We start from the raw sequence: 21,966 nt of genomic DNA on the forward strand, positions 1-21,966 counted from the left end.
TTACCATATTTGATATCTGCTTATATTCCACCTATCATAATTAACATGTGTTACATTTATTGAAGTCCAGTTATTGCAAACAATGGAATTATACAATTTCCTCATTAATTATGCAAATTAAGTCCTCACTTGCATAACATGTATATCATTATGAACATCTTTGCCTAAGGTACCCGCATGTCTAATATGATGCCAATCCATCAATCCTTTCTGCAGTTATCCTCTTTGGAGTGTCTTGACAAAAATGCCCCTGCAGTTCCCAAATTAAATGTTAGGGGGCTGAAACTTGCCCCACTTTGTCATGACACTAAAAGCTATCTACCACCCAAATTTGAAGACCATATCACGTCCAAGACAAGAGATACATAGAAAAAACTGCTATGATTTAATGTTGTCATTAATTATGCAAATTTGCTCCTATTTTGCATAATTAGTATTTCATTTTGTACAACATTGTCTGAGGTACCTACATACCAAAAAGTATGAAAATCCGTTGTTCCCTTCTTGAGTTATCCTCTTCAGAAGTTTTTGACATAAATGCCCCTGCTATCCCAAAACTAGACGCTAGGGGGCCCAAACTTATGTCACTTCTTCCTGAGCACAAGAGCTATCTAAAACTCAAAAATCGTGACCATAGCATGTTTAGAACACCGAAATAGCAAAACCGGAAGTTGCGCTGCAGTACCAAGGGGAGCCGCTAGAGGGCCCAAAATCTAATCATTTCCAGCTTTCATCAAACACTACCAACACAGTAAGTATGAAAGCAATCCACCCAGCCGTTCTTGAGTTATCTTGTTTACACACACACACACACACAAACACACAGACAGACACACAAACGCAGGGTAAAATATAACCTCCATGACATTTCATGGAGGTAATAAATATAACCTCCATGACATTTCATGGAGGTAAATATAACCTCCATGACATTTCATGGAGGTAATTATAATCAGTTGTGTTGGACGGACGTTGAACGTGCTCCGTCCATTTGTAAAGGGGGCAGATTTTCTAGTCTCTACCAGACTCGATGGAACAAATAGCAGGTAGGCTCTTGGACTCGATATGGCGAAATGCGAAGCGCGACCATCGCCATGACAAACGCATCTACCCAAGTGGCCTCACGAGCTTCGCCCTGGCACCCAGCCCTAATGTGGCGTGGTAGAACAAGCATATTTTCCTTCGTACCTTGTTGAAATATAAGAGAGTGAAAAGACACTACAAATGTTAGTTAGCAATGGATTAATGTATAATTAGTTGTAGTAATTTGTATATCATTGCTAGTCCCCGTATGGTTTTGTGAGTAAGCCTTTGAATATGTACATATTTAGTTAGTCCTTCCTCTACGGCTCTAGTTGAAGATATCTCTTACAAACGTGTTGTTAGATATTGAGAGCTCGGTTAATACCCCCGTCACATGATGTTCGATCTTCGGACGTACTTCGCGATCGCAAGAAGGTCGGCTGATTTTAAGATCTTAAGATGGTCTTGCGTATTTTTCGCCCCAAAACTGCCCCCCTCACATATATGCGAGGCTCGTGCGATCGTCTGTGAATAAATCTATGATAATGAACCTCCCACGATCTCTTTCCCGCGGACAAGGTAACACAAAACGTTCCTCACAGAAAGGCAAGATATCAATAAATGTTGTTTCTTTTGTTGTCGTAATCTTTTTAACCACTTAATGGAATGTGCGGGCATACTAGAAATGACGAAAGAAAAGAAATTGTGTCACAAAGACAGCCTGCGTACTGCCACAGGGGCCACAATGTCAGAATTACCCTCACATTCCCAAACATTCAATATTTATAAACAAACGGAAGTCGGGCGAACGTCGTCCGAACGTCGCCCGACTGACGGGCGTTCGCCATCCAATTTGCGCTCGATGATTAATAACTAGGTCTGTGCTGGATTGACGCATGACTATCAATCGAATGTCGACCGATACCCTTGCGAGGTACGCACGATTTGCACGCACGATCTGCGACTCCTTAACGAGCTCTGCGATCTCAGAGATCTCCTGCGACTTGTCGCTTATGTTAAGAACATGTTTCGCTGCATCGCAGAGAATCCCTACTCTAAAGGCCTAAATTTTGCAGTAACACCTAACATGATCCCCAGCATCGACATTGTCCCAGAAACTAAGCCAGCAATCCATCGGGCCCGTATGCCACAGAGACAGGCTGAAGCCTTACGCGCCAAAGTAGCTACCACTTTGAAAGTTTCAAATCCTCTCACCAATAACATCACTCGGGAAGAACAACCTGCTCTCAAAGATTTGGCCATCAATGAAGACATAGTGATTCTGCCGACAGACAAGGGCAGATGTACAGTAGCTGATCAGCCTTTTCTGGCGTAATGGTTTGCACGTTGGATTTGTAGCCTGCCCACCCTGGTTCGATCACGGGTGTCGGCATGTTTGTTTCTTCCTGTTTTCTTCTGTTACTACTCGCCCCTCTACTTTCTACAATACTTTCAAGGACACTCCCCCACTCAACTGGTTTCACTTTGTGGGTGACACTTACTGCAGACTAAAACAGAGCTGATGACTTCTTTGACCACATCAACTAAGTCCAACCAAGAACATCACGTTCACAATTAGTCAAGTCTTGACAACATCCTCCCCTTCCTACATACCAAAACCATCGTTGAGAAGGACGACAGCCTTCAATTCAAAGTGTACAGGAAACCGACGCACACTGACCAGCACCTGGCCGCTGACTCTTACCACCCTTTGGAACACAAACTGGCAGTAATAAGAACCCTTTCCCACCGGGCAGACAGCATCGCTTCCTTTGACAAGCCAAAACAGAGGGACACAAACGAAGTGCCTTGGCCAAATGTGGCTACCAAACAAGTGGACCTTCAACAAAGCCCTCAAACACTCGGACCACTCTTAGAAAACTCTCAAGTGCACACCATTGAACGACAGAAAAAAAGTCAACATTACCATCCCCTACGTCCAAGGAGTTTCGGAAAAACGGAGACGGATCTTCCAAAACTTCAACATCGCCACTAACTCCAAACCTCCCTCAACCCTCCGACACAAATTGGTACATCCAAAAGACAGACCACGGAAAGGTATCAAGGCCAATGTAATCTACAGACTCAAATGTGAAAAATCCAACTGCAACATTACGTACATTGGTGAGACCAGACGGCCATTAAAGGCAACGTACAAAGAATATATTGCAAACCCACCGCTAACGGCTACTCCTCTGCCATTTTAAGCGCCTAAATCATAACCAGGGACACTCCTGTAACCTCCAATCCACCAATATCCTAGACGTCGGGCGTGGCGTCGGGCGTGGCGTAACTGGTAGAGCGTTCGGCTCGGAATCTATAGGTCCTGAGTTCGATCCCCGACGTTGTGCTCTTGGGAAAGGCACTTTACACGACCTTCCTCGCGTCACCCAGGTGAAAAAAAGCAAAAGTCTGTACGATCCACTGTCGATCTTAACATCGGCCGACCTTCCAGCGATCGCGAAGTACGCCCGAAGATCGTCCACAATGTGACAGGGGTATAACAAAAACTCTTTTCTTTTGGGCTGTAACTGGCCCCTTCTCATAGGCAGTCGGCCGGATGTTGATCGGGTTGATATAAGCGAGATTTAACCAGACTAGTATTAACCTAGTCATACATGAAACCTAATAGTTAATGACTGTTTGTAGGGGTTTGGCCTTTCATTGTCATCATCACTGGCACCGGCAACACTCGATGCATGGCATGCCATGGCTTCAATAAGGGCGCAGATGGTGTTTTTAAAGCCATACTGTACTCCAGAGGAGAGTGTTCCAGTTCTGCTAGTAATATTTTTCTGAATCCCAAAATGTTATTGTATCGACCACTAGACATTGAACCTGGACAAGAGACCAGTTGCATTATAAAGCAGTAACCCCCTGAGTACCCTCCAATCAAATTACAGCCAGGTGTAACACATTATAATGCGAACAACCATTGGGCAAACTTCAACTTGGCAGCTCTTAAGAAATATTTGGGTGAGCTTGAAAATTACTTTTGCAATGTGTTTCTGGATACTTGTTTGACTACTTGTAGCCTTAATAGCTTTATGTCCCATTTGCTTTTGGTAAAAAAATGGGCTTTGATGTTTGTCATTCATCCCATTGAAACCCATACTTAAGAATTGAAAAAAGGGCCTTCATAAAAAGTGGCAGCTCTTAAGAAATCGAGGTCCGATCTTAAAATCAATGCTTGCAGCATGTGTGTGAACAGTAGTTCATCATTTTCCATTCTTAGCAATCTAATTCTTCTATTTATTTAACCCAAAAGTTGACCTGGAACTTTAGTAATTATCCAATAGGAACTAATAGTTAAGGCATTATTCCCATCATGCATCACACCCAATGGGTCTGAATTATCTAACAACAAAGACAGAGAGGCGAGTTTGGCCAAAAAGAGGGAAAAGTTCTTTAATGCAGATTCACTTTTCCAAACAAACGCCGGTTTACTTCTCCGAAGTCATGTCTTAAAACCTTATGATTATTTACTAAAGTTTAACTAAGGTGGCGCTGGGGTGGTGGTGGGTTGAGGGATGACTAATCAGAGACGTCCACACTCCCCTGCGGACAGGGAACGAAAGAAAGAGAGCAGGAGATCACGTGATGAAAACGAATCACATGACCCACACCAGAGGGCCGAACCAAGTCTTTTGCTGGTTGCCAATTAATCGAAATCTCCCCATGGGAAGAATTTCTCCCAAATTATCTAACAACAAAGACAGAGAGGCGAGTTTGGCCAAAAAGAGGGAAAAGTTCTTTAATGCAGATTCACTTTTCCAAACAAACGCCAAAGAAAACGGCCAAACCTCCTGACAAAATAAATAAAATCAAAAGAAAAGAAATTAAAGACAAACCCTGACCTCCCCAGCACCACAATAACTGCAGACCTTGCAAGGCAAAATTGAACATGGATAACAATACTACTCTAGCGTAAAGTGACCATCTCGGTAACAGTAACAAGATAACAGTATCAACAAGTAACATTCTGCTATACAGATATTTTCCGCAGTAACAAGAAAACCATATAACAACTAGCAATCCAACGTACGGATATAACTCACCATTCTAGTGCAGAGCTTTAAACGTGTCTCTAATGGAACTTTAAGGTACAGTAAATAGGCATCAGACTTCCAGTCGCCTTGAATACGAATAAGGTCTACTGGCACACCGGCACGAAAGGCAAACGAGGCTCCTCCCCGTCTGCCACTATGCAAAGAATAACTGCTGGGATCTAAACCAGCTCTAACTAGAACTCTCTTAAACACTCTGTCAAATACATTCTGAGTCAGAGGTACAAAGGTAGCGTTGTGTGGAACGACAAATGCAGCCTTAGTATTCGTGTTCTTGTTGAGTTTTACCATGTTGCGAAAAGCCATGACCGGGCACAATGGCGAGTCAGGCATCCGGATTACTGGCACGTACAACAAACGTTCTGCCGACTGTAATGTCTTTGACCACCGTATTCGTACAAGTAATACCTCTTTATGAACAACAAAATCATCCATAATAAATTGTCTGTCTGGATTGAAAGTACTCTTCCCTAGAAAATTTGACATGCGTTGAAATGTAAAGAAACTTAATAAAATAATAGTCCATATTGTCGCATGCAACGGATCAGAAACGTCCAATTGTTCGTAGATCTTCAACAATACTGCCGGGGTGAAGGGTAACTTCTGTCTAGGTGTATGCTGCATCTGTTTGCTTAGTCCTCGTTGTAGTAATCCCAGGTCCATCGACTCGAAGGCAGTAATGTCCCAACCGAACAGCGTGTGTAGAGTCTTAATGCCGCTGATGTAATTCCTAATGGCTGCTGGTGCTCGGAAAGAACGGCTCAGGAACTGAGAAAATGTCTCGAGTGTGTCCACTGTTGCTGGGAACGGAGTTACATTATAGAACGTGCAGAATAGCAGGTATGTCCTCAAGTGTGTCCGTAAGTTCGACCAAGTTCCTTCGGCAAATGCAGCAAATTTTGTCCGACGTGCCTGTTCTCGCAAGTTGAGTAGGTCTGTCTTCACTGTAACAAAACATAACAACCAATGTCAGTGATATTATCAGAGAGGGCACTCCAGGGAGAAATCTTCCTGAAATACCGGTATCTCGCAAGTGTCGACTTCTTGTGTCAAAGTGTGGAACTGGTGAGAATGCCAGGGTGAACAATGCCATCTCGACAAGTGGTCCGCCACTCGGTTTTCCCGTCCTTGAATATGCACAGCCTTCAAGACGAAGTCATTCGTAGCCGCAATCATCCATAGCTCCCTCGCGCAACGGAGCAAATCCTTATCTCTAGAACGTCCCGAGTTCAATACATACACACACGCCATATTGTCACAGTTAATCAAGATTCTCGACCCTCTCCAGTTCGGGCCCCATTTCTTGGCAGCGACAACAACTGTTAGCATCTCCAAGACATGTATCTTAGAACCGTAGCATTGAACCACTGAAGTCGGGAACTTGGCATGGAAGAATTCACCGTTGCAGAATCCTCCACATCCAGTCAGGCACGCATCCGTTGAAACTATCTCATCTGGGACACAATACACGTTAGGTGTCAACAGTGACACTCCATTGAATGAACTCATAAATCGCCGCCACCAGTACAAGTCCAGTTTGAAGTCACGAGACAGACGAAGTCTGTGATGATTTCTGCTAAGACTGCGTAGTGATTCTAACATGCGCGAAATAAAGAGACGTCCGGAAGGCACACATGCAGACACGAAAACAAGCTTACCAATCAGCGACTGAAGCTCGCGTTTAGACGCCTTCCTCTTATTAATCCAGTCTTCAATCAAGAGTCGTACTTCGTCGAGACGAAACTGTGGTACTCGCTTAACCATAGCTACGGTATCAAATTCTATTCCCAAGAAAATCATGCAGGTCGTTGGTGCGACTGCCTTTTCTTTAGACTCCTCCAATCCTAGGCTGTATATCGTATCTTGTAAACTTTCAAATGCCTTTGTCGCTACAAGTGGTTGTTCTGCCCCCCCGAAATCGTCCAGATAGTTGCAAATACAATACCCTTTCTCCTTTTGTATAAATGTGATTGCTGATGTTGTTCTCTGACAAATCATTGCACTGCTTCTAAGTCCAAACGGAGCTCGCATATCAAAATATAATTGATCCCTCCAACAATAACATAGATAACCATAATCGTTCGGGTCCACTGGTATCTGTCTATATGCACGTTTCAAATCAGTCTTGTACAATAAGCATCCGGATCCTTTGTCTACAATCATCTGCGAAAATGTATCCACTGACGGGTATGTAAGTTTCATTTCCTGTCCTAAGTAAGAATCGTTGGGCACGGCATCATTAATAGAGTAACCCGCAGGAAAACTGCAATCAACTACCACCCGCCTCTCAGTGCTGTCTCTCTTCTCTACAGTCTGCATCGGTATCGGCGCAACCGGAAACGGAAAAGGATTTGACGGGAAAGGACCGGCTAAAGCTCCCAGTCTTATTTCCTTTGTAATAAACGCATCAACGTGTTCAGCATAAAGATTAGCAGAATTATGATTACGAAATGATGGTTCCGAGGGACGCTGGTACAATTCTGTTTGAACATTAATCGGCCATCCAAATTCTAAGAAATCAACAATCTGTCTGTCGTTATAGTCTCGCAGTAACTTCTTCCATGTAGATATATTCAAAGAAGACCTCACCGGTATACGTGCGCCTTCAAAGTTGTAACCAGCGCTCTCACACACGGCCCGATGTAACCCGATCGCCTTGTCTTTGTCCGCTGGCGCCGCCGGCCTGAGCTGGGGGAGGGGCGGGGCCTCTCCCAGCCTCCGCTTGCATGGTTTGCGCGAGGCGAAAGGCAGGATCTCTGTACGGGCAGTCTTTGCTCGCGTGTTGCTCTTGAATGTTACGGACTTGTAGGCAAGCACTGCAAACATGTAGTACGGGACTGTTCCATCTCATACTGTAGTGACCCGAACGCAAGGAACACGATCCATTCTGAAAACCGCCACAATAGCGCGGCCTTTGATATCCGCCGGTAGCACGTCCACCAGTCCCTGACGCCCCTTGAACGTTCCCGCTGTTCCCGCCTCGCGAAACGCTACCCTGTGTGCGGTAATGGCGGTCTCTGATGGTAGCAAACAAATCGGCATCTGACCAACTCAATGTGCCCCGTTCTAAACCGTATAGCATCGATGCATGTAGCTCTCTTACTGTGACCCAATCTTGATACACTGCGTCAAACATCAAGTCTGCCAGGTGAATAAACTTGTCCTCAACAACATGTGAAACTCTATGTGACTCGATTACATTTTTCACGTAACCATGTACAAACATAGGCATAGTTAACTCGTCATAAGTCACTCCCCCACGTTTTCCATGACCAGGAAAATGAACCCGCTCCTGTGGCCATTCTACTTTTACACGGGCCGAGCTACAATCATTTATGGTACGGTTGCGCCCGGTCTTACCTGATTTCTTTCGCCTGTCCCTTGAACGTGACCGGGAAGACGAAGTGTCCGAACTAAGCTGGCGGGCGTACGTCCGTGTCTTGCGTCTGTGAGGCGTACGGGCTCTAGACTTCCTTGGTCGACTCGGGCTCCGTTTCTTGCGGTGCTTGTCTGGTCTAGAAAAACGTGGCCGAGCCGAGCAAGCTCTGCGTGGGAGATCCTCTTCGCTGCTAGACGAGGAATCCGAGGGCCCTGAGGGGGCTCGAGTACTTGCGGAGCGTTTGTACCTGGTACTTTTCTTGTTGCCACGCGAACGGGAAGACGAAGTGTCCGAAGACTCCGAACTATAAGGCTGGCGGCTGTAGCTCTGCACCTTGTCTCTGTGAGGTGAATGGGCTCTTGCCTTTCTTGGCCGACTCAGTGCCTTACGGTGTTTGTCTGGTCTTGAACTACGCGGGCGAGCTGAGCGTGCTCCGCGCGGGAGGTCTTCGCTGCTGGATGACGATGAGGTATCTGAGGGGGTTTCAGCTCTAAACCCAGCAGAGCGTTGGTACCTAGCACTCTTCTTGTCTCGCGGACACGATGTTGGGTCCAGCAAATCATCCAGCACTTGATCCACCTCCTTGACCAACCTCTTGGACGATCTCAGATCTTTCACCGTATAACGCTGTAAGTCCTTGGATTCAGTCGACTCCCCGTCCTGTGTCCCTGTGTTCGCTGACTTATGGCGGGAAATCTTCGCTGGCTCACTGCGTGCCCTGACTTGCCGAGCCTGGTTCCCGCGCGAAGATCCCGGCGACAGGGAGGTTTTGTTGGCAGGTGCAGAAGTAGGCCTGTATCCGACTTTATCTTCTCCCTCATCTGAGGTAGCTGTTGACCACGCACTTCGTGCTATGTCCACCAATTTGCTGTCTCTCCTGAGTTGACTGACTCTGTCTTGTAGCCGCCTCTCGTTCCTCAACCGGGAGAAGAAGTCTTCATCAGACGAGCCCGCTTGTTCGTATACGCAGTTGCCAGGGCCACAAGGGCCCGGGTGACCCTTCACTGGACGGCGACACACGGAACACCTCCTCCTGGACCTATGTTTTTTCTCCATGCTTGACTAAAAACCACGAGAGCACAACGTTGAGGGATGACTAATCAGAGACGTCCACACTCCCCTGCGGACAGGGAACGAAAGAAAGAGAGCAGGAGATCACGTGATGAAAACGAATCACATGACCCACACCAGAGGGCCGAACCAAGTCTTTTGCTGGTTGCCAATTAATCGAAATCTCCCCATGGGAAGAATTTCTCCCACATGAAGGGGAAATACCAGTTACTGGATTATAAATGGTCCCTTTATTTGTTCATCTGTGATTAATTGTTACACATTTCGTTGATTTTGTGTACATACAGATGTGGTCTTTAAGAAAATAACACTCTCCTCTGGAGTACAGTATGACTTTAAGGGCTTTGTTCAATGCAAGGCCATTCGATCACTCCAAGGCAATGAATCAGGTTGATGGATGATGAAAATATTTATTTAGGACATGAACACTGGTTTTGAAGGTTTGAAGATCATATACAGGAAGGATAAAGTTGTCATTGAGATAGTTTCATCGTTTGGCAGTCCGAGGAAACAAGCTATTGTTGTGGGACGCCATCTAGCATTCTTCATCTTAAATATAAAATGACGGACTACGAAACGCTTTCTTACACATTCTAGTTACATTCTAAATGAATCATGTAACTGCCTATTCATCATTATTTACGTTCTAGATAAACAACTTTTATTGTCAGACCAGTCCATCTGACTGGTCTTAATACCCGCCTCACGTTATATACGATCTTCGGACGTACTTCGCGATCGCAGGAAGGTCGGCTGATTTTAAGATCTTAAGATGGTCTTGCGTATTTTTCGCTCAAAATCTGTCCCCCTCACATATAAGCGAACCTCGTGCGATCGACGGTGAATAAGTCTATGATAATGAACCTCCCACGACCTCTTGCCCGCGGACAAGGGAACACAAAACGTTCCTCACAAAAAGGCAAGGGATCAATAAAAGTTGCTTATTTTGTTGTCGGAATCTTTTTAACCAATGCATGGAATGCGCGGGCATAATAGAAATGACACAAGAAAGGAAAGTGTGTCACAAAGCCAGCCTACATACTGCCACAGGGGCCACAATGTTAGAATTACCCTCACATTCCCAGAAATTCAATATTTGTAAACAATCGGAAGTCGGGTGAACGTCGCCCGAACGTCGCCTGACTAACGGGCGTTCGCCATCCGAATTGCGCTCGATGATTAATAACTATGTGCTCGCCTATCGGTCTTCAATCGTTGGATTGACGCAAGACTATTGACCGATACCCTTGCGAGGTACGCACGATTTGCACGCACGATCTGCGACTCGGTAACGAGCTCTGCGATCTCGGAGATCTCCTGCGACTTGTCGCTTATTTTAAGAACATGTTTCGCTGCACCGAGACCGTCATAAAACTCCTGAAAATTGCCGGCGATCGCTAAAAATCGCAAGATGATCGTGAGAACACCGGACGTCTTACTCACGAAAATGTCATTATGAGCTCGCAAACTAGTCTTCCGATCGAATCGCGCCTAATGTGAAGGGGGTATTAGTCATCTTGGCGACGAACACACACTGACAAACAGAACATCGCCTAAGATAAGACCTTCTTGAAGAGGGTAATGAAGCATGTTATTGCTATGTTAGAGGGTATCGTTGTGAAGTTGCATGAAACTCAATGTACAATGTAGGGTGGTATATATATCGTGTGCTGGTGTTATATCAATGGACACTGACGCACTTCAGACTGACTAAGTCATATGTTTTTGTTCCACAGAGCATCGGTTAATTGATGTTGGTGTTTGTGTTGTGCTGACCATTCCATTCAACACCGACATCCGGGAAATCTCTTCTCAAAACCGGACAAAACTCGTCCCACGTTTCCGTTTCCCGCCAGCGCAGCCGTGGCCCCGAGTGACAGACCTGTATATGGCTCCACTGTATGGTGTATGGCATCAATTAATCCTGGACCTGATGACCGAATACTCCTGGCGGTCTGCAGTAGTACTGTATGATGATTCTATTGGTGGGTAATACTTACTTTGAAAGTTCAATTAATTTACCCTTTAATAATTTAGAAAAATTAGGAGGCATTTACATATGCCATGGAACCAAGTGTGGCGTTAGGTCACATATGAATGCCGTTGTTTAAAAGATTTGTGGCACAAATACATTAACGTCATACATTAACGTTCCCTCCTCTCGACTATTTTCAAACATCAACATGGCGTAACACGGGTTGGAGAGTTCAGACATCGCGTGCGTGGCGTCATGTGTGGCGTAACTGGTAGAGAGTTCGGCTCGGAATCTAGAGGTCCCGAGTTCGATACCCACCGTGTCCCCGACCTTGTGCCTTTGGGAAAGGCACTTTACACAACCTTTTTCACTTCACCCAGGTGTAAAAATGGGTACCTGACTTCGGTCGGGGAGGTAAAAGATAAGACAACCTGTAGTCTGTGTATGTGGCACTATGGATACAAGTTACTAACTTCAGTGCAGTGCCACATTGTCCTCGTCTGACCAAAAGCAATGAAAATAAAACAATTCAGACATTACTCTCTAAAAAAGCAGAATTGCTTTGTCGTACTTCCCTTCTGTAGGTCTCCAGTCTCTAGAGAGATTCTCGGACGCGGTGTCGCTGAGGGGCTGGTTAATATTGATGGCAAGTCTCAACACCAAATCTGACCTGACCCTAGATATCGAAGAAACGATTGATGTCATCAAGAAAGTACGCAAATATCACATCAGGACGTTCATACTGCACTGTCGACTGGATGTTACCAAGGCCGTGCTGGAACTGGTATATCAGCTTTAGTTACTTGTTTGACATAATTTAGATTTTGATAGACAAGGCTGTCAATGCGCTTAATCATTGGTAACGGCGATTTGTGTCTCAATGTGTTTTAATGATACTTTTTGGTACAACGTAGAATTGATTAAATACGGGACAGAGTCAGGGTCAGATTAGGAAGAAAGCAAAAGTCCAGAATCGTTGGATGAATGAATGAATATTTAACACATTCATCTAAAGAACATACTTGGATCAGAAATTCCTTCATTCTGTTTTATGAGTCCATTACGCTCCGCGTTATAAGAGGCAAACGCGGAGACGTCGACGTTATCGTGATTGTACCTGTGCCTTCTGATTTTGTGCTACACCAGGCAACTAAACAGGCGTTTGTAATTCTACTCTCTGCAGAAGTTGGTGATGAATTTAAGTTGACTTTCTTTTTACATTTATTTTATTTTTATTTATTTATTTTATTTATTTGCCAATGATACAACTCATTACACGGATCTGCCTAGGCAGCTTTGGGCTGGTAGCGGCAGATCCACAGAGGTTTGTTGTTTGGAGTTTCCGTCTCCTAGGAGGACTTCCGACCAAGGATGCAAGGGGTTCCTCCTACCCCTGACTCATGTGTGTGTGTGTATGTGTGTGTGTGTGTGTGTGTGTGTGTGTGTGTGTGTGTGTGTGAGTGTGTGTGTGTGTGTGTGAGTGAGTGTGTGTGTGTGAGTGTGTGTTTCCAGCACAAGATAAAAATACTGTGACAAATTGAAAACATGTACCTGACTTATTCCGTGCCGTAGATGGTGTTGATTTATACGTTCGCGATAGCGCTGTCTTTTTATGCCACCTTAACTGCAAAAAAAGTGTATTTTTCATTTCGATGGCTTGTTTGCACCGAACCATATAGTATCGACTTTCGAGGTATAACATCTTCAGGTAATAAGGTGCCATATAGGTACTAGGTAACACACCATATGCGTTACTCCCCGGGTGCAGTATAGTACCATGTAGCGAGCCTAATATGAAGTAACCAGTTGCTCTTAGGGGGGACGAAAACACTGGCGGGTAAGGGGGGGGGCGAAAACGCTAAAGGGGGGCGAAAACGCTAGTGATCTCGCCCCTCCGGGGTCACGGGGGGGGGGCGAGATCGATGTGACCACGGTGATTCAATGTGGTTCAGTATTGGAGGTATGCCCAGAAATGGGGGTAAATGTACGAAGTTTGTGTGTACGAACTTGTACGAACTTGTACGAAGTTAAAGATAGATATAGACCGTAATCGTTAAACTTCGGAAGTTTTACGTGACGTCATCTAAGTTCGTACAGGTAGGCAGGGTTGGTGTACGATGTACGATATACGGAGTTAACAAATCTACGTTCGTACAGGTAGGCAGGGTTGGTGTACGATGTACGATGTACGGAGTTAACAAATCTAAGTTCGTACAGGTAGGCAGGGTTGGTGTACGATGTACGATGTACGGAGTTAACAAATCTAAGTTCGTACAGGTAGGCAGGGTTGGTGTACGATGTACGATGTACGGAGTTAACAAATCTAAGTTCGTACAGGTAGGCAGGGTTGGTGTACGATGTACGATGTACGGAGTTAACAAATCTAAGTTCGTACAGGTAGGCAGGGTTGGTGTACGATGTACGATATACGGAGTTAACAAATCTAAGTTCGTACAGGTAGGCAGGGTTGGTGTACGATGTACGATGTACGGAGTTAACAAATCTAAGTTCGTACAGGTAGGCAGGGTTGGTGTACGATGTACGATGTACGGAGTTAACAAATCTAAGTTCGTACAGGTAGGCAGGGTTGATGTACGATGTACGATGTACGGAGTTAACAAAATACATCGTACACCAAATAAATATTTGTGTTCATTAAGTGCATTGAAGAATTGTGGTCAGGCCAGAAATACAAAGTTGACAGTTCAAAGACCATACAGAAGGCACTTGAAAAAGTTTTGAATAATAGAAAGTAACAGAATTTAGAATGATGAAAGTATTGTCGATTTCTCATAAATTTTAACGTTCCCACTAAGGCATAATGGTATACAACACTCACAAAAATGCTACCTAATGTTAGTCAAAACAAAATGATCTTGACTAAACTCTTTTCATATAAGTCATTCTATAGGAATGAAGATAGCATAACTCACGACAAAGTAAAAACATTTTAACTTCGTACATCGTACTTCGTACATTAGGTCCGCCCCGTGTACGAACTTAGCATAACCCACAAAATAGAAAACATTTTAACTTCGTACATCGTACTTCGTACATTAGGTCCGCCCCATGTACGAACTTAGCATAACCCACAAAATAGAAAACATTTTAACTTCGTACATCGTACTTCGTACATTAGGTCCGCCCCATGTACGAACTTAGCGTAGCTACGTCACAGATAATTGTCGACGTTTCCCGAACTTTGCCGACAGCGGTTGTCGGAAGTTGTCGGAAGCTAGAAATTGTCGGAAATTACGTGTGACGTAGGCTGATCCAAACTTCGTACATTTCACCCATTTCTGGACATGTATGTCCTGAAGAAGGCGACAGAGGTCGTTGGAAATGTGATCCTTGTGTACTAGTACTTATGTGTTGGAAGAAAGTTTCGCTTTGTACTATGATTACTACCAACACGGATGAGCTTCCATGATAATGTTATGGTATATCTTGAATGCAAATGAAAGTTGTGTGCGATGATTTGGTGTAGTTAACTTTCTAATCAGCTTAATCAGTGGCAATAAAAACGGCATCCTTATGCATAAGTAGCAAAAATCCGTGCTACGTTAGGGCGTGTATTATGTGTATTATCTCCCCCCCCCCCCCCCCGCTTTGACTCATTTGTGTTTAATGGTCAGGAATTCCAGAAGGGTAATGCATACACAGAAAACAACTTTTTTATTATAAAAGACAGGCCAAATGATATATTCACATATTATACGTGGTAAGTTCAGAGATAGATCTTTGCCTTTATTGACTGTTATCATTTTCAACACCTTAACCGACCGAAATTGATGTGTGACAAGAACTACTACACGAAGTTAAATATAGACGCTAAGTGATGTGTTCGCTAATATTTCAGGAATATATTCTGACTCGTACTTTTTCATTCCAGGCTTCCGACATGCTTCTCCTGAATGGCCAATCGCACTGGATAATCACACATCCAGACATAGTGAGTAGCCGTGACTATCTCATTTACTGTTACACAGAGGTCAATGCCTCTTGCGTACACATCTAGTTGCATAATTGGCCTCGCAACTGAGTTTTATTTTGTACACGGCGTTACATGATCTTAACAGCTTTCCAGTCGACGAACTCTTTCTACACCGGCATTGACTAAGCGACGGAAAATTAACTGATCTATCGAAGAATTTAATTTCATTTATTTTCATTTTCATTTATTCAAAATGAAGCAGTACATTACACAGATCTATAGGCAACACAACCTGATTACATAGGTCTACAAATAACATTACACAAGGAAACAATGGTATAAGTCAATTTCGCATAAGACGGCATAAATACATGATGATTTCAAGAAACACGAGATAGAATGTAATAATACGTACATACGGAAATAGCTAAAAGTTGATAGTGAAAACATTCTACAGGAGTTCATAGGTCAAAGTTTAAGGTAATGAGAGGCAAATTTCATTAGCTAAGTAAGTGTAAGTAAGTAAGGCTATTCAATAGTCGGAATCCTCAAGTCAGCATTTATGTAGGCTACATTATAGGCTACAAGGGGCTAGGAGGAGCAGATGGAAGGTGCTGTGAATCTGTTTGTTGATAATACATATGAATGCAAAGCGTCGAAGAGATTTTGGCTTGTAGCAGCGGTATGACCTGGGGAACCATTATGGAGGACTCCGGTGGAGAGAGACTGGCCGACAAGACGGTGCACTGTAGCAGCTAGCGTTTGTCGTGCAGCCGTGTGTACAGGGCAGTAAAATAGAAAGTGTGTGACCGTCTCAGACGTAGCGCCACAAGCACAGCTCCGGGCTTTGATGTTGAACTTGGCCAACGTGGAGTTGAGCTGACACCACCCAAGAGCCAAGTAGAAGTCTGGTAGCAAGGATGTTGCTCTGGCGATTTCCAAGTCTGCGAAACTTCTGGTTATCTCTGCACTTCTTTCTGAACTTGCTGTAAGTTGTGGCTTCCTTTACTTCCCTAGGAAGACTATTCCAAAGTCGTGTGCTATAAGGGACAAAGCTGTTTTTGTACGTGTTGGCGTTAAGGGACTTGCAGATGGGTATCGTTCCGAAGACGAAGGTATGGGACTAGTGCCTCGAGATAGGCTGATACGGAGCCTGACACTAGTTTTTGCATGGTAAGTAGTCTTTTGTAGTCTCGTCTCTCCTGTCCCACGTGCCATCGCTCCTGAGACGAGGCGCCTAGCGTGGTACTGTACCCGCTCCACGGACTTACCAGCAGTGATGCTAATGTTGCTGATGAGGATGGATACATACAATGGTGTTGTAGGCAAACTCCAAGACTTATCGGCGGGGATAGCTTGCGTTGTAGTTTGCTCTGGAGTCCGAGTCATGATTCTCCTCGCCGAACTTTCTGCCACCTGGTAATCACCACAGGACGTCAAATGACAAAGATACAAAACCATTAAAAAACCATACCCAAAACACATTAAAAACGTCGGGATTACAACGGCCACTCACGTACCATATATCATCGCAATCCATCCGAGGCCATTAACACAAAACTACACTGTAGATACGCAGCAACCAGGTATACATAGGAGGCCCGAATTTGAGTTGATAATATTTTAACTCTTGAGTTAACTTGGTGGCTAATTTGTTTTGAAAACAGAGCACTTGAAACTCCACTCGTTGAGCAATGAGGGGACTTTTATGAGTACTTTTCGTTTCTTCAGTAAACGTAGAAAACAAGTGCCTTTGAAAAGAACTGGCATTAGGGCAACACAGATGCTACGAAGATTGAATTTGGTAAACCTTTCTCGATGTAAATTAATGAAGGGGAATATACGATGATCCTAGTCTAAAAGCAGTATATGATAAATGTGTGGCATCACTCATGCCTTACGAATGTGGCTGACATGACTGATGTCGTTGATGATGTTGCAAACATTATCTTATGTTTCTACAGGCTAGAGATCTACATGTACTGGGTAGGTTTGTAAACGACAATGTGCTCTTCACTGCACTCCGTCTGCACAGACAGACGCCAAAATCAGGAAATGACTTAGAAGACGACCTGGTTCATGACGCCATCTTGGCAGCAGCAACAGGAGTGCGGAAGGTGTGGGAACCACTTCCTTTCTTTTCTTTTCTTTTCTTTACAGCTCCTAACACCTGCACCATGGCTGTAAGCTTGGTAACACCTAACACCTGCACCATGGCTGTAAGCTTGGTAACACCTAACACCTGCACCATGGCTGTAAGCTTGGTAACACCTAACACCTGCACCATGGCTGTAAGCTTGGTAACACCTAACACCTGCACCATGGCTGTAAGCTTGGTAACACCTAACACCTGCACCATGGCTGTAAGCTTGGTAACACCTAACACCTGCACCATGGCTGTAAGCTTGGTAACACCTAACACCTGCACCATGGCTGTAAGCTTGGTAACACCTAACACCTGCACCATGGCTGTAAGCTTGGTAACACCTAACACCTGCACCATGGCTGTAAGCTTGGTAACACTTAACACCTGCACCATGGCTGTAAGCTTGGTAACACCTAACACCTGCACCATGGCTGTAAGCTTGGTAACACCTAACACCTGCACCATGGCTGTAAGCTTGGTAACACCTAACACCTGCACCATGGCTGTAAGCTTGGTAACACCTAACACCTGCACCATGGCTGTAAGCTTGGTAACACTTAACACCTGCACCATGGCTGTAAGCTTGGTAACACCTAACACCTGCACCATGGCTGTAAGCTTGGTAACACCTAACACCTGCACCATGGCTGTAAGCTTGGTAACACCTAACACCTGCACCAAGGCAGTAAGCTTGGTAACACCTAACACCTGCACCATGGCTGTAAGCTTGGTAACACCTAACACCTGCACCAAGGCAGTACGCTTGGTAACACCTAACACCTGCACCATGGCTGTAAGCTTGGTAACACCTAACACCTGCACCATGGCTGTAAGCTTGGTAACACCTAACACCTGCACCATGGCTGTAACAAGCTTGGTAACAACAGGAATAACTCTCCACGAAATGCCAATCACAGGCTTCTCACAATGTCATCATCATGGTAGTTCCAGCCCGCACTGCAAAAATACTCATGGGGCTTGGACTTGCGTTTCAGACAAACATTCGGAGATATACAAAGTTAAAGCTAAATATTCTGCTATCCGACAAGCTTTCAAAACTGAATATTATACTTCACCATAATTATACATATCTATATGGTGACTAGCAAGTGCATGGATGAAGCTACTCTCCGTTGGCTGACCTAATATAGTAAGGCAATGTTCCTGGTCTATTCAACCACACCGACAGTACAGCTGTCAGGAAATCGACATTCCGTGACATGCGCCCATGTTAATTTGAGGATATTTATTGACTGAACCTCGTACCTGCTTCATCTATTTTAATCCTGCAAACGTAAGGAATGAGACAAGGAAATAAGTTTTCCAAAAATCACTTTTGTTTCCAGGTTTTAAGTGATGGAGCCTCAGTAGAAAGGACAACGTGGTGTCGGGATGGAACTCTGCTGAACTCTATTCGCCAGGTAGGTCACTATCAAATGCTACGTTTGATGAACGTTCTTTCCCGGAAGTTTGGTAGAGAGTAAAAGGACAAACAAACAATATAAAAGGCAAGGCTAAGTCCTAACTTGTTTTAACTTAAAAGTTTTACGCCTTTCTTGAAAACAGGAAAACGGAAAGCCCCACTTTTTCGTAATGTGTAGCTTCTGTGGTGTTTAAAATAGTATTTGTTTCTCGGTTTGTCTGTAACGTTAAAGGTGGAAAAATATTAAAAAATATATTACCTCCTGTCTGTGCTTTGTATGCGGCAGTGCCACATTGTTCTCGTCTGTCTCAAAGCAAATAAAAAAAGAACAGCAAGCGCACAACTGCAGTTGTTTGAATTTTCGTGCACACAAGCAAGTTCGAATAGTCCGAATTGAACAACAATCGTAGACAATATCAGTTGGTTAGGCTATGTGATACTATCGATATCGTCGATGACCCGCCTATTACTCGGTGTATATGGTGTTATATCGAATAGACGTTTGCCATAACTACGGAATAAATCCACCGATGTGCATGAATATCACTCATTTTGCTCTTTTTAAATAAAAGGGATTTATTCGGTGGTATAGGGCTTATTCACGTGACGTCATCACCCCTTGCTCCCGTGCGCCGCCATCTTGGGGTCCATGCGCTACAGTACAGCAATGTACAGCGTGGGTCTCCAAGTGTCCGAAGAAAGTGAAGTGGGTTGCACGATGTTTGACTATACAAAGAGTCTACAACCTTAAATCTTATTTTCACTACATAAATCGGGTGGAAATTACCCATTTTCTCATTATCAGTGAGGGAAAGTTTGACCCACTCCGGGTCCCCGCCTGAGTACGGCAACAGTGACAGTGGAGTATCAGTTGGTAGTGAATTTTGTGGGTGAGCTGTGACGTTGTTGTTCACAGACACTGTGATAGCCATTATTAACGTTAAATGTTGTACTTTTGTTTCATAGAAATTCTTCACAGAAGCTGGGAATATGTTCTTCCTATCATTTCTTGGCTTCGCTGTTTGTCACTGCGGCTCTATTTTGTCCTTCCTGCTTTAGTGGAGTGTAGCGACGGTCCATGTACATGTATTTACGTTGTGCCGGAGTAGGTACCCAGTCCACCGTCGTTGAAAGTTATCTGACCCATCGTTTACTGTCTTGTTCAGATCAAGGACGAACACTAGTACATGACTTCGTTCCCGTCCCGGCTTTGCTTGTTTGTTACACGAGAAACGCGAAACAAACTTAACTGTTACCCGATGTGTGTAGGCTTTACCTGTGCTAGACCAACATCCCACCACAAGATAGCACATCCTGATTATGAACCTAAACGTTTTGAAGGGAAATTGTGCGTTGCATAAGAAATATTTTCAATTTTTACGGAGAGTTGCATAGCGAGCCGCTGTGAGCCGCGCTCAAAGTGGACCCCAAAATGGCCGACTTCGCTCGTTGCCATGGCGCCCGGAGGGTGGATCACGTGACTGAATAAGCCCTATAGCAAACGACCAGGCGTTATAGCACCATATACACCGAAGAATAGGTCGGTTATCCACCCTTGTATATGTAATGTAACGTTATGTATTACGGAATCTGTTGTATGTCCATTAATTTTCTTTTTGAGTCACCTGTTTAAGTCATGAAAGGAAACCCGCCTTCGCCAGAAAATCATTTTTCTTTTAACGGTTGGTGTATTACATCCTATGTCTTGAAATCTTGTTGAATGATCATACTGCTACTCACTTTGATGTTGTGATGGGGTCGAAAGTAGTAATCTATTGCTTTGTTATATAACGTTACTTCAAAGTAGTTCTATATGAAATGGTGATTATTTTAACACCATTATAACCTCTATACCCCCGTCACATTGTCGAGCGATCTTCGGGCGTACTTCGCGATCGCTGGAAGGTCGGCCGATTTTTAAAAATACGTGCGACCCTCTGACGATCTTAAAAGATCGACAGAGGGTCGCACCTATTTTTCGCCTGAAAACCTTCCCTGTCACATTGGGCGAGGCTCGGGCGATCGTCTAAGTATACATTTATGATAATGAGCCTCCCGTGACATGGCGCCTCCTCGTGCACGTGGATGTAGGTAAGACAAAACACTCCTTATATAAAGGCACTAGCTCAATCCATTTTGATGTCTTAGTTGTGAGGATCTTTTTAACCATTTATTAATGGACCGTACGGGGAAAATAGAAATGATCACATGAAAGGAATTGTGTGATAATCCCAGCCCGCATACCACAGGAGCCACAATGTTAGAACTAATCTCTAGGTCAAAGAAAGACTACATTTCCATAGAAGTGGGAGTCGGGCGAAACTCGTCGTGTTACTGCCGAAAAATTTATTTAGAGCTCGCAGACGCGTCGATTTTCGCGCAATGTGACAGGGATATCAACGTGCTTCTGAATTCTGTGATTCTCCTGATTACTACATACGTTCTCGCAAGGAAGTTAACCTTTATTCTCCTTGTGTCTTAGTGACATTATGAGCTTTGGTCCTCCATTCATGTATTACCAGGAAAATATTACTGATTTCTGCAGGGGACATATCCCGGGCGCACTGGAGTCGTGACTTTTGACGACAATGGAGCAAGGAGTGACGTCACTATCTGGGTGCTAGAGCCAGTGGATGGAATAATGGCGGAGGTTTGGAATGTTCTCGACCACCTATCTATTGTATGAGCCCTTCTCTAGGAAAACGTTTAACTTAATGAAATATTCGATTGATGAGGCAGTGCAGTGTGTAGACCTTCAGGTCGTGTAAAAAAGATTTTGGCCCATTTGTTGAGGCCAGTGAGAATCCTTAGTTTGAAATGGTCACTCGCTAGTCTGACGTCACAAATTCAAAATTGTGGTATCATTCTTAAATTTCGGCCAGTGATCTTTTGCCATATAGAAATCGCTTTAGTTCGACTTTTTGAAAACTTTACAGATCGTATTACTG

General features: G+C 44.2%; 1 protein-coding gene across 1 annotated transcript in view; it reads left to right on the top strand.

Moving 5' to 3' along the window:
• Window positions 1–21,966, top strand: part of LOC118404772 (glutamate receptor ionotropic, kainate 2-like) — a 47,406-nt gene that overhangs the window by 10,456 nt on the left and 14,984 nt on the right. Inside the window, exons 3-8 of the mRNA XM_035804104.1 lie at window positions 11,277–11,525; window positions 12,100–12,299; window positions 15,408–15,467; window positions 17,414–17,566; window positions 18,942–19,016; window positions 21,564–21,668. Of these exons, the coding sequence (XP_035659997.1) occupies window positions 11,277–11,525; window positions 12,100–12,299; window positions 15,408–15,467; window positions 17,414–17,566; window positions 18,942–19,016; window positions 21,564–21,668 (842 nt within the window). The remainder of the gene's footprint in view (window positions 1–11,276; window positions 11,526–12,099; window positions 12,300–15,407; window positions 15,468–17,413; window positions 17,567–18,941; window positions 19,017–21,563; window positions 21,669–21,966) is intronic.

Source organism: Branchiostoma floridae, chromosome 17 (genome assembly GCF_000003815.2).
Source record: "Branchiostoma floridae strain S238N-H82 chromosome 17, Bfl_VNyyK, whole genome shotgun sequence".
Taxonomy (NCBI): Eukaryota; Metazoa; Chordata; class Leptocardii; order Amphioxiformes; family Branchiostomatidae; genus Branchiostoma; species Branchiostoma floridae.